Source organism: Agelaius tricolor, unplaced genomic scaffold (assembly GCF_023055355.1).
Source record: "Agelaius tricolor isolate 1412-34295 unplaced genomic scaffold, bAgeTri1.0.p SCAF_3, whole genome shotgun sequence".
Classification (NCBI taxonomy): Eukaryota; Metazoa; Chordata; class Aves; order Passeriformes; family Icteridae; genus Agelaius; species Agelaius tricolor.
Genome location: NW_027269263.1, coordinates 43,304,899 through 43,320,918, shown reverse-complemented (window position 1 = coordinate 43,320,918; position 16,020 = coordinate 43,304,899). Strand labels below are relative to the sequence as shown.

Genomic DNA, 16,020 nt, shown 5'->3' with positions numbered 1-16,020 from the left:
TTGATAACTCACAGGACACCCAATTCACATTCAAGTTCATGTTCATTTTCATTTTAGGGGAACACAAGCTTCACTTTATTCCAGCATTAATTGGCCCTTTCCTGGAAGTGACCTTGATCCCTCAGCCAGACCTGAGGAATGTAATGATTCCTATTTTCCATGACATGATGGATTGGGAGCAAAGGCGAAGTGGCAACTTTAAACAGGTACTTTGTGTGAAGCTCTTTATAGAACAGGACTGAATATAAAGCACTTCATAGAGTCCTAGCAGACTTGAACCTGGAGTTCCATTGGTGGTTCAGGGTGGAGAAGATACCCACAAGGGCTTTCCCTTTTTTCTCTTTGCAGGGCTAGTAAGATTTACCTGTTAGTACTATCATGTTAGTTATGTGAGATGTTAATACTATCATGTTAGTTATGTGAGATGAGGAAAAAAAATCCATGGCCTGATGAAGTGAAGAACAAAACTTGAGCTGTTTTTAACCAGGTTGCTGTGGTGGATTTTCACCTCTGCTTTACAGTGGTACAGACTGCTGGTTAGATAGGATTCAACCAGCTTCCCTTTTGGTTACTATGGAAAAAGACCAGATGTTCTTCAGTAAAGATCCAAGTATTCTTGTTGCTCAAACACATTCTTAATGGGCTAGGAAGGAACGACCAAGAATGCCATCTGCTCCCTCAGCTCCCACTCAGTTCTTTCAGACTGCCTCAAACCATTCTCAGTGCCCTCCTTCCTGCTGCTTCAAAATGAAGGAAAGTAGAAGTATTTTAATTACTCCCAGGCAATCATAATGCTTAGAGTGGGTGTTGCATCTAAAGCACAAACCAAACTATTAAAAACAAGAGTAGTGCAGGTGATGTAAGTAGGTAGCTTTTCAATATCAATATATAAGCTTATTGTTAAAAATCACCACAGAAATGTTAACAAGGAGTGAGAAGGAAGAAAATCCACTTGTTCTGCTACTCTGTCTTTTAAGCTTGGTTTTAGGTGTAAATTGTAATAGATTTGTTCTGTAATAAAATAATTACAATAGCTTGATTTCTCCCCTAGACTTGTGATTGTTAATATATTACTGGTAAGAAGGAGGTTTGAAATATAAATACACAGTGTAGCATCAGCTCTATATTTTTTTATAAGCAATGCACTTAAAAATATGCATTGAAGAAATCATTAGCACTGGATTTTCTTAACCACCAAGTTTCTTTGATAGCTAATATGTAAGTCCAGGACATTTGCTTTCTAATGAAATACTGGCAGGTAAGAGTGTTGGGTTAGTCTGAGCCCCCAAGTACTCTTAACAGTGCAGACATTTTTGTATATTAAATTATAAAGAATGGGGTGCAGGTAGGAAAAGATGATATTTTTACTTCAGTCTAAGAAAATACCTTGTGCTTACAGCGTTGCAATGAGAATTCAGGCAATTTATTTGGGCTGTGTGCTTTTCCTCTGACTCCATAAATAGATAGCTGCCTTAGCAGCAGCAAATGCTACTCAGCCTGTAGTTTTAAAGTCACGTTGCTCAATTTAAATTAGCTCCCTCCCTCCAAAAAAAAACCCAAAAAACCACCACCACCAAAAAAAAAAAAAAAGCCCTACAAACCTCGGGAATTATAACAGCTTCAAAGAGATGAAGTGACTTATCACATGATTGACCAATAATTCTAAAATATGCATTTAGCAAAGTCTCTTACATAAAACCAGATCTTCCCTCCGTTTTCTCTAATCTCATTAAAGGAAAAAGAAGCTGTTTACACCACACTTATATGTTGTAGGTGGAAGCAAAGCTGATTGACAAACTGGACAGCCTAATGTCAGAAGGTAAAGGTGATGAAACATACCGAGAGCTCTTCAACAGTATGTGAGTAATACGTTTATCTTATAATTCCTTGAGTTCAGTTGGTTGTATCAGATGCTAATGTCATTGTAGAAATGTAATGCTTAAACCAGTTGGGATGCTCATTTTTTCTTTTTCTTTCTTTATTTCCTTAAAATCTGAAGAATAAAATGTTTCATGATGTTGTTTAGCCTCTGTAAAGTCTGGCAGTACTTGCATACAGCTATAATTGGGAAAGGCTAAATCTGTTATATCACAGAACATTCTCTTTCGCTACCTACTAATTTTAAAATCAGAAAAGCAAGAAATGCTTCATAATTGCATAGGGTGCAGGTAGAGCTCAGATGGAGCATTTTGAAAAGCAGGCATGACAATTCAAAAGCATTTAATAAGTGATTTTCTATTGCTACTTGTAGTCGTCTGAGTAATGTCACTTGTTGATTTCTTGTTTGATGTAAACAGTTGTGTTTATTCTGATAAGATTATTTCTTTCTAATTTTTTTGATAAAATACTGGCTAAGCTTTCAGTGATTTTTAATAAATGACATGTCACTTAAATTTAATAGGAACAACTAATGATAATGCTGAAGTCCCTAAAGTTGTGCATAAATTGTTTCACTGACTGAAATAAATGACTGTCACAGAGTACAGATGCAAAATAACTAACAGGGCTCTGTCTCTGTTGTTCCTCAGAGCTCAATTCCACCAAAGTGAAAGATTTCACTTATTTCTGATGTGTTTATTTCAGTAGATGTATTGTTCATCTTCAGGATTCCAAGCTGCTGTGTTTTCTTCAGTTATGCTAAAAGCATGAATTTTTTTTTCCTGTTTATATGGTTTCTTAATCATTCTTTCTTCTTTAAGTATTGTTTTTGGCTCTTTTGTATTTGGTTAAAGAACAAGAGTCAGGTCTTGGTGTCTGAAAATAGCAAACACTTATTAATCTGTAATTGTACTGAGTTAAAAAGAGTTTTTAAATATTTATCATGTACAGAAGCAAAGGTGAAAATTAGGCAGAGTAGTATGGAATTGAATGAATAATAGTGAACAGCAGTACAGTACATGCTTAAGCAGAACTTTCCTGTAATTATTCATGACATTTTCTTAATCTGAGTAAAGATAATAAAAGGTAAGATGTTTTCAATATTTTAGTAATACAGTATTCTAACTGTAAAATTAAGTCATTTAAGGAAAAGATCTAATTATAAAATGAAGCCTATGTAAAATACATCAGTGTGTCTATCACTGAAATAACTTAAAATTCTATAAGAAAGCATATTGGTATCAAATACAATTCCTAATTTTTTATGGTTTTGAGTTAGATTTCAACTAGAGAATGTTAAACATGATACAGTGAAAAATGCTGACAGCTTTTTATAAATCTAAATGCTGAAAATATAGTCATGGTAATTTAAATTGCAAAATGTCTCACAGCATCAGTATGCTTGTGGTTTCTGTCATGGTATAACAGAAGTTAAAACTAAACTCTGTGAAATTTCAAAGTGCTCAAGTTCACTCCCAGCTAATGAAAAAGGTAGTATTTATGATTACGTTTTTTTTTTACTTTGATTGTCTCCTCTCAAGAGGAGAGCCTGTAGAAGATACTAATGATCTGAAATGGAGGATGTCATATTGTTCTAGGGCATGAGAAGAAAAATTATGAAAATCAGATGGACAGTTTGGGGAGTTGACTGCAAGAGAGAGGGTTGGTTGTTCAGCATGAGATTTTGGGGTTTCTTTATTTCTTCCATGGGTAATTTAAGCTAAGCAATATTAGGGTGTCTTTACACAGTGCAAGAAAATAGACTTGTTTAGGCTGAAGTGGCAGAGATGTAGCAGGTCCCCAAAAGCTGGAATAGTAATACAGTTTTGCAGCAATCTGTGGTTTCATAGTCTTCAATGAAAGAAAATGCTACAATATTACCTGATCTTACTGAAGATTAGGCGTGGTTACTTTTGATAGGTATCACTGGGAACGAAGGGGATGCACACACCTACAGTCTGGGAACTGCAGTGGGTGGGAGATTTTCAGGTTTTGTTATGCTGTTTATTTTGCCTGAATTGGAAAATGAATTTAAATCTCTTAACTCCCCCATTAACTGCTTTTTCCCAGAGACAAACACTGCATCTTTCCTTTGAACATCTATTTTCAAGGATAAATTATAAGCATCTCTGGAGAGAGCTAAGATACTATGTGCTTAGAATTTGTTTCCTACAATGGAATTACCTATATCAAATAAAAAGACACAGAAAGTAGGGGGAAGGTGACTGCTGTTTGTTTTGAATCAATGTCTTTCTAGGGACTTGAATGTGACCATTCACTGATTAGGTCCTGATGTAATTTGAAGTAAATGCCAAGCATGAAGTAGTGAACATTTTGTTATCATGAGAAACTAGATGTTGCAATTGCTATCCATTGTAATTATGGTATGAAAGCTGTTCTGATCTACATTTACACTGTAGTACTGCAATTGAATTCCTGAATTTATTACTACAGGGAGAAGAATGATTTTACTTTATTGAACTTTATTTACTTTATTGGTGGTTAAAATAAAATCCTCAGGAGCCAAGATATATACTCAAGTAGGTCTTTCTTCTGAATCAGATGGATGCTGGCAATTTATTACTTCTGCAGCTGTATTTCAGTTTGGCCTAAGACAAGGCATTTCAGATTTGGAAGTTAGGTGGCCCCATTGAAGCACAAAACCTGGACTGATGAGTTCTGATGAGGCCTGGCAATGAGGCTTCTCTTTGAAGAGATTGTAGCTGACATTCAGCTGAGCAGGAATTTATTACTGAGTTCTGCCAGTTTCTGGGTGATTTTTTGAACCATGAATCTATTATATAAAAAGTGATGGCTGCTACCTTTCCTCTGCTGTCTTCAGTTATCTTAATTTCTTCTCCAAATGCATGACTGAATTCATCACTGCCCAGTCCATTAGACTCTGTCTGGAGTGAGTCTTTTGAGAGCCTTTACGACTCGTTCAGGGAACCTCTGGCTATAGTGAAGTGTTTGAACTCTAAAAGAGGCATCCAGATGCTTTAAAGCACCTCTAGGATTAGCTGCCTGTGAGCTAAAAGTCTGAATAATGCTGTGCTTTAGACATACAAAATCCATTTACTACATGATTGAGTTAGCCTGAACATTGTTCTAAGCCTGCTGTTTGTCCCTGGAGAACTCTGGTCTTCTGGATCACTATTCTTTTACTCCTGGGGTACCCAAGATTAAAAATAATTAAATAGACCTCCTTTTCCCTCCACCAAACAAAACAAAGCAAACCATAATTGTTCAGGTGGGTTCAGGGTTAGGCTATATTAGCATGGATAGACAGGAACATTTTTATAGTTTCCCTTTGTTGTTTAACCCCCTTAGTGCTTTGTACAAATAGCCAAGCATCTTGGCTATGCTTTGGGATCTGTAAAAACAGGGATTCAATTCTATCTAGATTTAGCCAGAATATATTTGAGTAGCCTTTTCATTCTGAGTTTGTTCTGTGCATTGTGCTGGAAATCTGTGGAGGGGAGAGGGAGGCATGCATCAGAAGGCAAGTCTTTCATTTTTTCAACTGACCATTGATGTCAGTTTGTATAAGTACTCTGAATGTATCAACTCAACTCATTATTACAAATTGTGTGTTTATAATGAACGTGCCAATGTAATTTTAAAGAAAATGTATAAGTCAAATGCAGATAAGAACAATCTCTTTTGAAAGAGAAGTCATACTTCTATTGTTTTTCTAGAGAAGCTATCAGTAATTATTTTATTGAATCTACATTGAAATGTTCCTTTTTAACATAGGGTTAAAACAAAGTAGAAATGAAAAATCCCTGTGGTAATCAAGATTCAATAACGTGACAAGCTCTACTCTTATTTCTTACTAGACACAAAAACTTCTATTGGAAGGAACATAGGGGGTTCAAAAGTTAATTAAGGTATTCTGTATGGAAAACAGAGGTGCCAGCTTAATGCTTCATCATTTTCTGGTTAAGGATGGCCTTGTCATCTGCCTGCTAGCAATGAAAAAGAGTCAGCCTCTGATTGTGAGGGAAAGACATCTGACTGCCTCCTTAATAGAAGAAGTGAGTTTAAGATTCATATAAGAGTGCAGGATGAAGATCAGTATTTGCTCCTCAGTTCCAGCAGAGCACAGCTTCATTTAGGTCAAGTTTGCTTGGAGAATTGCATCTGTGACATCCCTGAGGCTGTAAGGAGCAGAGCTGGAGTGTATAGCTAGTGCAGTTGGCATGTAGGAGTTCTGAGCGCTGTTACAGGTTTGAGGTTTGGATGTAGGAGGCTTTTGGGACTGAGCATGCTCAGGGTAGATGAAGGTCAGTGGAGCTGACAGACAGAAGGTTCAGAGGTGCTCTAAAAGCTCTAAGGATACGAATGTGAGAATTTTCAGATCCTTCTAAATAAACCATAACTGAGTACATTTTCAGGGAGACTGCTGAAATATCTCCATGGACATGTCATCCACCTGAGCTCCTGCACCAAAGCATAAAAGTAACACAGCTCTGTAGATAAATATTTCCTTGCTCACTCTTTTAGAGAAAATGTGGAAATTCATGCCTAAGTGATAAATATTTGATAAACTTAAGCAATGAAAAACAGAGGCCTGTATCAGAATTATATAAAGAGCAATAATAATAAAGACAATTATATTGTACTGTTTTACTGACATTTTGAAATCTTTCCACTTCAATGCATAGTATGCATTTACATTGGCACAACAGTTTTTAACAAAATAATCTTATGACACTTTAAGGTACTGGAATTGTACATGTGCAGTATAGTGTGTTCTCAGAAAGAAATATTAAGTGAAGAGGAGGAATCATCTTGTTAAAATCCCTCCACTATTCTTAAATATCATGCTTACTGAAATATTAGAGAAGAGAGAAAAAGAAAAAATATTTTTAAAAAATTTAGAAGGTATATTAAGCTGATGGATATTCTTTTCTAAGAACGCTTTTAAATTCCTCATTTTCTGACGTATCAGCATGAAGTGAATATAAAAATTTTATGGAAGAATTGTGTTAAGCCTTTGGGATATGAATATGTTCTGAAAATTAGGTATTTGACATATTTTTAACCTGATGCAGCTAATATAAAAATCATTTGTTTTGTCAATGCTTCCTGGACTAGAATTCCACTTTTTGGTCCATATCCTAGGTAAGACATTGTTTGCAAATTGCACTTCTTGGGAGGGTGTTTGTGAAAAAAAATCTAACTATCAAAGATGTTGCTAAGGTATTAAGGTAGTGGTAAAAGCAGAGAGGTTGTCATAGTGACAGTTAAAAATAAACAGTGACATTTTTCTGGCTTGTTTTTTTCAGTCTGCTGAAGAAAATTGAGCGGGAAACATGGAGGGAAAGCGGTGTTTCATTAATTGCCACTGTGACTCGCCTCATGGAGAGGCTCCTGGACTACAGGTGAGTGGTTATCACAGTTCAGGAGGTAGGGTTGTCATCTTTGAAATATTAGGAAACAAATACAGTTATCTTGCTCAATGCTGACTGCACGTGGATACATAGATAGAGCAGCTGTAAGTGCTCAGGATCTCTGACAGCAGCTGCTTAGTCAACAGGAAAATGCAACTGGCAGGATGAAAACAACCAAGGAGGCTCCCCATGGTGTAAAAAGTCCAGTGGTGGGCTTGAGTTTGCTGTCAGGGAATGTAGTAACTTTTGGCAGTGGGTTGGTGACTCAAGTCTGTCTGAAGACACAGAGCTCAGTACTAATCACCTGACAGTTGTTTTACACAATATGTAAAATTCTCATTACTGTGTCAATCATGCTTAGTTGTAGTGTCAGCTGGCACAGTAAGTGTGTATACAAAGACATGATCTCTGGATGAACACCTCACATCTGACTGCACCATGTGATCAAAGGAGAGGGAAATGAGAGGCATGTACTCTCTTTCAGGAATGCAAGACTAAAAGCAATTTTCCCAGTCAATTGTGAGCCTGTGTAGAGGCTTCACGTTTCAGCTTAGTCCTCCTTATTGCCACCAACTGTAGCACTGTCCAGAGCTTAATTGTAAGGTTTTCTCCCTCATTCCATAGGGACACATGGGAGACCTAGTACTGCACTTGCTGTCATCACTGATAAGCTTGAAAAGAAAGCTATTTCATCAACAAAGAGACTGAACTCTTAATTTCTAGAAGTATGGCACTGCTATTTCTCTTCAGGGACCAGCTGGATTACAACCTCTAGGATTCCCAGTCTTTCAAAACAGTGGTGTGCTGTTAGTTATGAGAGTGTTTGGGAAAATTGTTTGGCTCATGTATGCAAGAAATGTTTTAAAGTTATGTTAAATTTCTTTTAGTGATTATGTAGGGATGTCTGCCTGTTATTCTTTTATTTCAGCATGGTTATACTGGCTACTTTTTTTCCCTGTGTGATAAAAAAAGGTCACATAATAATGACAGAGCCAAAAAGAAAACATGGACTTTCTTGACAATTGAGGTATTGAATGTACTATAACAGGAGGCATGAAATCTCTTAGCTACTTGGGTCAGCTGTTCAGCTAAATGCAATCCTTTCAGTCAGCTTGCCAAGTGAAATATGTCTGTTTTCTGAGGTGTGCTTCACTGTAAGAGGATAAACAGCATTCTTTTTGACTTTCATTACTTTCTGCTTTAGGGATTGCATGAAAATGGGAGAAGTGGATGGCAAAAAGATTGGCTGCACTGTTAGCCTTTTGGTTTGTATAATACTTTCTCTTTCCCTTTTCAATTTCAGTTGACCAAATGCACATTTGGACATACTTTGCTTCTTGTTGCAATTGGAGTAGAATTTGGCAGGGTAACACTACGCTTATGATCACTGATTATTTTTTCCAGGCTGAGATTGGTACAGTAGGGAGATAGTCTTCCTTGGCACTTCATAGCTTGGTTCTGAAAGGTCTCCAAGACTACATTATTAAGTTTTAAGTCTCTTCCTACTGGATAGAGCCAATTAATAATTGCTGAAGTTAAAAACTTCACCAAAGTACTTTCCAAGTTTAATTAGTCTCTGAGTTTGTAGAAACAAACATGCCTTTCCTCCTCTCCCAAACAAAACCTACATGATTTCTCTTGTTTCTTTTCTTCCAATAACTGATGCAAGTTAGTTCTCATAGCATATAGTATGGGATATCTTGTAAATACTGCAGGCTGACTATTCTCTCCCCAGTAGAAGAGACAGAAATGCTGCTCAAGACCTCCTGTTGTCATGCTATCTTTATTACCACAAACCAACAGTGCTAAACCATAGTATGAAAAAGATGGCATTTTTGTTTACAAGATGCATTTTGATTCTAGGCCAGTTTCCACTGACAAGTTTGTTGACTTCTGTTAACCTTGGAAAGTTTCCATTTTCATGGTGAATTTTTTGAAAAGCTGTATTTTTAGCCAGAGGGGAAAAAAAACCAAAATAAGCTGACTTGTAATTCTGCATTTTTGACGTCAGTGAAACAATTTGGGATCACTTCTAAGTAGCAGTTATACATAAGAGAACAAAGGATTTCTTCAGTAGGAAAATAGTGCTCTAAATAAGGATGATATTTACTATGAAGCCATAAAGCAGCTGGCTTGCTGTCAAAATATCTTGCATGATCTGAATTCTTTAAAGTACCTGGATTATTTTCATCCCAAAGGAGGTTTTAATCTATTATTAGCAAAGTATCCAAGATTTGTATAAAAAGAAAATGAAAATATTTTAAAATCCCCAAACACCATATTACTTTTTAAGGGGATTTTCAATGACTCATATGGGCTAAGGTGGATTTCATATCCTAATAATTTTCAAAGAAATTTTTAATACTCTTGCACAACAGAGAGACAACGAATGCTAAATTTTCTTAAATCAGTTTAAAAATATTTTCTCTATAAAGTTTTTATTTTTTATGTTTTCATAGTGTTCCTCCCACCTTTTTCCTTGATAATAACTCAATTTAGGAAACTGAGGCACAGAATATGAATACTGTACACTAGAAGAAAAACTGCATAGTTTAAAATAGCGATTTAAATAATAAAACAGAAATTGTTAATTGCTGATGAGAACCAGTGCTTAGACTTTTCTAGCCTATAAGTTTTTATTAACCAAAGCAGATTATCTTGACCATGGAGTATGTCTAGCAGGAGGACTTAAGCTGCATGTCCATTGTGAATGAATGAGCAGTTCTTGTGAACAGCGCTGTAGGCTTGCACTCCTCTTCCTGTAACTTTTTCATACTTTGCTTTAGGGCTTGTAAATAGATAAAGAAAGTTTTGAACTAAGATTAATGATATTGTAGTCCATATTTTATCCATGTAACAACAAATAGTAGTTTTATGTTCAGAAATGTAATCTATGCATGTATTTCTAGGAGATTATGTTTGAAGTCTTTTATTTGCAACCATTATCATAAATTTATTAACTACTGCATTTTATTACAAAATTCAATTTTATTTCAGAATTTTTACAAGACTGAACTGAACAAGGAAGAGATGTATATTCGCTATATTCATAAGCTCTATGACCTACATCTGAAAGCACAAAACTTCACAGGTAACTGAATACAAACTAGAAAAAGATATTTAGGACTGGTCTGTGGTTTGCAGTCTTTTGCAACCCTGTAAGCTGTGTCCTCAGTGCAGAACATAGCAACCCGGGCAACTGCTGAGTTTCCTTGCCTAATTGATGTCTCAAAATACTGCTTTTTTTCAGCCCCATGGCACTATTATTTGCTGAGCCATGGTGAATGTAAATTACTTCTGTTGATACCCACTAGCAATAAATGTGTGATACGGTCATTTTTCACCCAAAATGAGTAAAGTTTGGAAGAAGTTTTTATGAGTTCATTCAGTGGTATCTGAGCCTATACATTTTTTTGTCATGCTCCTGGCTATCTGTTTGGTGAAGTGTTTCAACAAAGCTGTGTTTCAGAACCTCAGGTTTAAAAAAAGAAATAAAAGAAAGGAAGACTCATCTAGCTTACTCATAATAGGTAGATATCCTAAAACCTATGACAAGTATGGGAATTTCATGATGTCTTTCTAAATTTTTACATACCACATTTGCAGTACTATTGTCCAAGATTTCTCTAATTTTGTGCCAAGGGTGGTTATTTTTTACATGAAGAAATCAGAAGATATTGTGCATGGCTGTTGTTTATACAGCTAAACACACATTTCATTTGGGGAACTATATGCTATCAGTGAGTGCTGAAGAAGATAAAATCAGTATCCTTTTAAATCACACTATCTTTGCCAGAATATTTTACTGACCTTGAATTACCTCCAGCTTTTCCCCAGTCTTTGCACTTGCATATGTTCAAAATTTCTAGATTTTGATTTTTCTTAGAAGCAGATTAGTTGGCTGGGAGTCTCCAGTAAACAGCTTACAGGTACCTGGTATCACAGCAACTTTCCTTATGCTTTTCTACTGTCCATAAGAAAGATTGTTCACTTGGAATTTACACTCCCTTTGCAGTTCCTGGATTTAAATGTGGACTAGATAGCAGGATATGTTAAGGAGAGATTTTAGTTTCCTCATGTGACCTGGCAATAGTGAGTCACAAGAGAATTTTGATTATTAAGAAGTCTCTTTGCCACAGCTGGCTTTTGTATAAAGCTATTATTTTGCATAGTAGATCTTAGTAACTCTTTGAGCAGTACTGAGTTTCCTTTTGCACTGGGTACTATATGTGTCCAGTTTACCTTCAACTGTGATAGGAATCTATTTTTTTAGGCAATTGGATGGCAATTGTTTTGCCATCCATTCTGATTTTAAACAGTATTTTGCTCAGATTTATTTCCAGGACTTTGTTCTATTTCCCATGTGTTTGTTATTAATCTGTGTGATTTTTGTGTACTTTGCTGTAGAAGATTTTACTGCTTCCTTTTTTAAAATTTTATTATTATTTATAAATTTTTTGCTGTAAGAGCCTTAATGAGACTTGTCTCACACCCATAATTAGAAAACAGACTTGTGTAGTCCACTGCCTTGCCTTATGAGAGACAATACAGACTTTTGTAAAAACTTTTCCCTGGTCTAGAGAATTTGGGATTAGGAAAATAAGCTTGATACTTCAGCAGCATTCCTACATGTTGCAGCATTAGTTTGCTAATGGCATCGTTTCATCCTAGGGATGAAATGGTTTTTCTCTCATTTCCATAGTATATTTGCTGGACTTTTTCTAAAATGCTCTGTTAAAATGAAAGTAATTTTTATACAAAACATTATTTTAAATCTTTCTTTACACAGCACTCAGTTACAACTATAAATATACCTCTTTTGAGGCTGAATCACATAAATGCACTGTGTCCCCTCCTGAGAACTGTAGTGAGACTTTTCACCTATCCACCTTAGAAATATCTAGTCTTTTGAATATTTCCTATATAAATTGAATTTTCCACATCATGAGTCAACCCTATTTATCTCCCCTGAGTGCTTTGATGCAAGTCAGTAGTTACAGACCTCTCCCTGAGGTACCAGTATTTTATTTGTTGTGTTGGCCACTGCCAGATATACTGGGTGGAGGAAACCTTCAGACTTGTAATCCAGTATGGTCATTCTTATTTTAGAAACCTTCTGTATAAATTTATTGTAATTTAAGAAAACTACATTGTTAGGGCAGACAAAATTTTGTTAAGGACTTAGATGCCAAGTTTAGAACAGAAAGGTCACAGTGAGCTATCCTGAGCAACTACTTATATTCTGCTATCTTTTGCTTCCTTATGATTTTGAATAATTTATTATCAGCTTCATGGATTTTTAAAATTGTCATATAGATGTGCTTCATGTCTTGAGTAGAAAAATGTAGCTTGAAGCTATGACAAAGGTGGTTACCAGTCAAGCAGCCTGAGAGCTGCTGAGTGTGATGCCAGAATTAAGGTTGTCTGTGGAACTCGAGCTGGTTTTCCTTGCATGGGTGTATCACAGCACAGCACCAGTTTGTACCACACTAAGCATTTTGCAACACTGGGGTTCAAGGCACTCTCTCACACAATTATCTGCTGCAGTGATGTTTTTTCATCCACAGGTTCTCAGTTGGACGTGTAGAGGAACACTACTGCTAGAAAAAATACTGTAAAATTTGGCTTAAATTGCCTGTCTTATGGGAGCTCATATGGCAGAGGCAGAAGTAGGATATGGTTGTCTGGGGCAAACTTAGCTTAGCACAAAAAGTACTTTAGTACTTTATTGTTATTTTTTTGCCTTATGTACAACCTATAAAATCTGCAATAAAATAAGTCCAGTAGGGAACTTCTTTCTCCAATGAAGTACATCTCCAGAACATGGCCCATCTTTGTGCTGACTCACTCATGCAAAGTGGTCCTGTGAGTGGCAACATAAACTGTGAATATTAGCTTGGAAATCAATAATTCATATGCTCAGTTAGCCAAATTGAATTGTTGTAGCCAGTAGTAATTCTGGTATTTTGTAATTTGCCGAAGTCTGACTTTCCAATAAAAAGATTAATTTTATATTATATTATTGTACTGTTTCTGAGGAATTCCTGAAATCAATGTAAAAAAAATAATAGTTTTTATATTCCCAGATAATTTATACTGATTAATATAAAGATTGCTACACAACTCTCTGAGTAGAGACCAACAACCGGTTTAATTCCTGCCAAACCGAAAACTAAATAAAATTTTAAAAATTAAAAAGAGAAAAACATTGCAGTTCTAAATTTCTTGTTATGGCCAGCTGGTAAGGCTCAGCTATCAGGAATTTATTTCTCTATGGAAGGAGTGGATTCTATTAAGCACACATCTGCCTCCCTGTTTTCCTCCCAGCTCTCTCCTTTGGACTGTGTCCACAATCTTGTTGTCTTTCCTCTTTCACTACTGATGTTCCTCATCCTCCAGTCCTTGTTCCTTTTTTCAGACAGCACAGTCATTGAGAGTTTCTCCTTAGCAGTAGGGAAGACTGGGGCTAAGCAGGAAGTGGTTACTTAATTTCTGTCTCCTTTGTGTTTTGAGACTCCAGAAGAAGTGTCCCAGTGACTCTACCTTAAATAGTGTATGAAAATTTTAGGCTATTTTTTTTATAGCTGTAATAGTAATTCTGTCCAAAACCACCACTACCATCCGCCTAATACTCAAAATAAATCAATTACCCATTAGAAAGGTGCCTCTCAAGAAAAGCATTTGCATCTCTGTGTACTCTGTCTGTTTTATGTGTTTGGTGTTGGTAAGTGCCATGCTGTGGTTTGTCTTGCAGAGGCTGCCTACACTCTCCTGCTGTACGACGAGCTGCTGGAGTGGTCTGACCGGCCGCTCAGGGAATTCCTCAACTACCCCATGCAAACAGAATGGCAGCGCAAAGAGTGCCTCCATCTGACCATCATTCAAAACTTTGACAGGGGAAAGGTAAAATAGTCCTGTTTTACTGAGTGAATCTGGGAAGGGTAGTTTATTCATTTTAGGATGTTAGTTCCAGGGCTGCACTCTTTTCTGGTATTGAGGCGAAGTGTTTGTCCATGCTTGATTAAGCAGTTACTTAGCAATGCAGTACGTTTCTTCAAATCCTGTGGTGGTATCCTAGAAATCCCCCACTTACATATAAGCATAATTTTCATGTGCACAGCAGTTGGCTTTGTAACTGTCAAATCACTTTATAAAAGGTGGTATCATTTTTCCCCATTTTAAAGGTGGTGAAAGTGAGCCTTATAAAGCTAATGAAGTTCACTTAGTGACCAAGTGAACACTATGTTTACACCTTACAATACCATGTTGTATTTCTTAAAAACTAAAAATTAATTTGTTTGGGGGATCACAGTTCACTGTCATTACTACAAATGCCTATTCTGAATTAAGCAAATGTAATTATCCTGCAGTCTAAAATTTTATATACACATAGTGCTCTGATTCATCTTACTGACAAACATGCAGCGCATTACAATTTTGTGTAGCTAGTGTAAAATTCATGTAAGCCTAATACATGTAATCAAATGGATATTGATCATCATGTTTTTCAAACAATTCTGTAATTATATTATATAGTTTAACTTACATGGTGCAATGACGTACTGTACAACCTAAAAAAATTAGGGTAGATGTATTGAAAGTACAATTTTAAAATGTAAAAATCATACTGTGTTGAATCCATCACTCTTGCAATGGCTTACATTTTGTGCATAGTGTAAAAAGAATAATTAATTAAATAAGTCTCTAAATATATTTTTAATTCTTCAAAGAATTCATCTGTATTACTCAGAAGCTATTAGCATGTTTAGGAGACAGTGCATTCAAATATTTTCAGTAGCAACAAGGCTTAGTATAGATAGAACAGACCACTAATAAATCACAAATTGTCAAACAGTTGCTTTGAATTACTGAGCACCTTTTATTTGCTTGCAGTGTTGGGAAAATGGCATTATCTTATGCAGGAAAATTGCAGAACAATATGAGAGCTACTATGACTACAGAAACCTCAGCAAGATGAGGGTAATGTACTTGAACACTTTTCGTCAATCAGGAATCCAAATGCTTTTTAATTTAGGTTATAAAATATTACTGAGGAAATTAAATTTACCACAGAATGGTCCTTAGGTTTGGTTTGCACTCTTATTTTTTACCCTGAGGCATCTTTTCTACAATAAGGATTATAAAAAAGGAGTGTGAGCTTTTTGAAGAAAAATGAGAAAATCCTATCTTCATAGAGCAGTTTGGGTTGGAAGCCTTAAAGATGATCTAGTTCCAGCCCCCCTGCTCGACACCTTACACTAGACCAGGTTGCTTTATTTTATTATAAAATTAATGTTCTTACAATATTTGTACCTGTACAGCATCCTTTTTGTGTGCATGCTTATGCAGAAAAATAACAATGCAAACTTACTTTCATTAGTTTCCTACAGTTTATCCAGGAAATGTGCTATGTGCACTCCTTCACTCAGAGCAGCAGCATGTCTTTGCAGTTGTAATTGCAAGCAAAGCTGTTAGCGTTCGGAAACATATAACCACGAAAATTATCAAATGTCAGTGCTTTTATTAAGAGCTCTGGGTGTCAGGAGTGTTCAACTCAAATCTGACTCCAGCCATACATCCGAGATGAACATGTTTTTATATTCTATCGTTATATAACTTTCATGTTAATTATTAAACTTATATTGTTCTATTGTATACATAGATTTCAGTCAAGCATGGCTTCTCATGGTTCCCCCTCAAATTTCTCACATAGTTTCTCATGATTCTTCTTATGATTATACAATAA

At 35.9% G+C, this 16,020-nt stretch overlaps 1 protein-coding gene across 4 annotated transcripts in view; it reads left to right on the top strand.

Moving 5' to 3' along the window:
- The window catches only part of DOCK4 (dedicator of cytokinesis 4), a 223,386-nt gene that overhangs the window by 181,309 nt on the left and 26,057 nt on the right, over nt 1-16,020 (top strand). For 2 of the 4 annotated variants that reach the window (XM_071423654.1, XM_071423652.1), the window contains exons 31-38: nt 58-206; nt 1,774-1,859; nt 6,979-7,005; nt 7,170-7,265; nt 8,479-8,539; nt 10,272-10,365; nt 14,029-14,177; nt 15,168-15,254. In XM_071423654.1, coding sequence (XP_071279755.1) covers nt 58-206; nt 1,774-1,859; nt 6,979-7,005; nt 7,170-7,265; nt 8,479-8,539; nt 10,272-10,365; nt 14,029-14,177; nt 15,168-15,254 — 749 coding nt within the window. The remainder of the gene's footprint in view (nt 1-57; nt 207-1,773; nt 1,860-6,978; nt 7,006-7,169; nt 7,266-8,478; nt 8,540-10,271; nt 10,366-14,028; nt 14,178-15,167; nt 15,255-16,020) is intronic. The other 2 variants (XM_071423656.1, XM_071423653.1) reach the window with 1 other exon arrangement.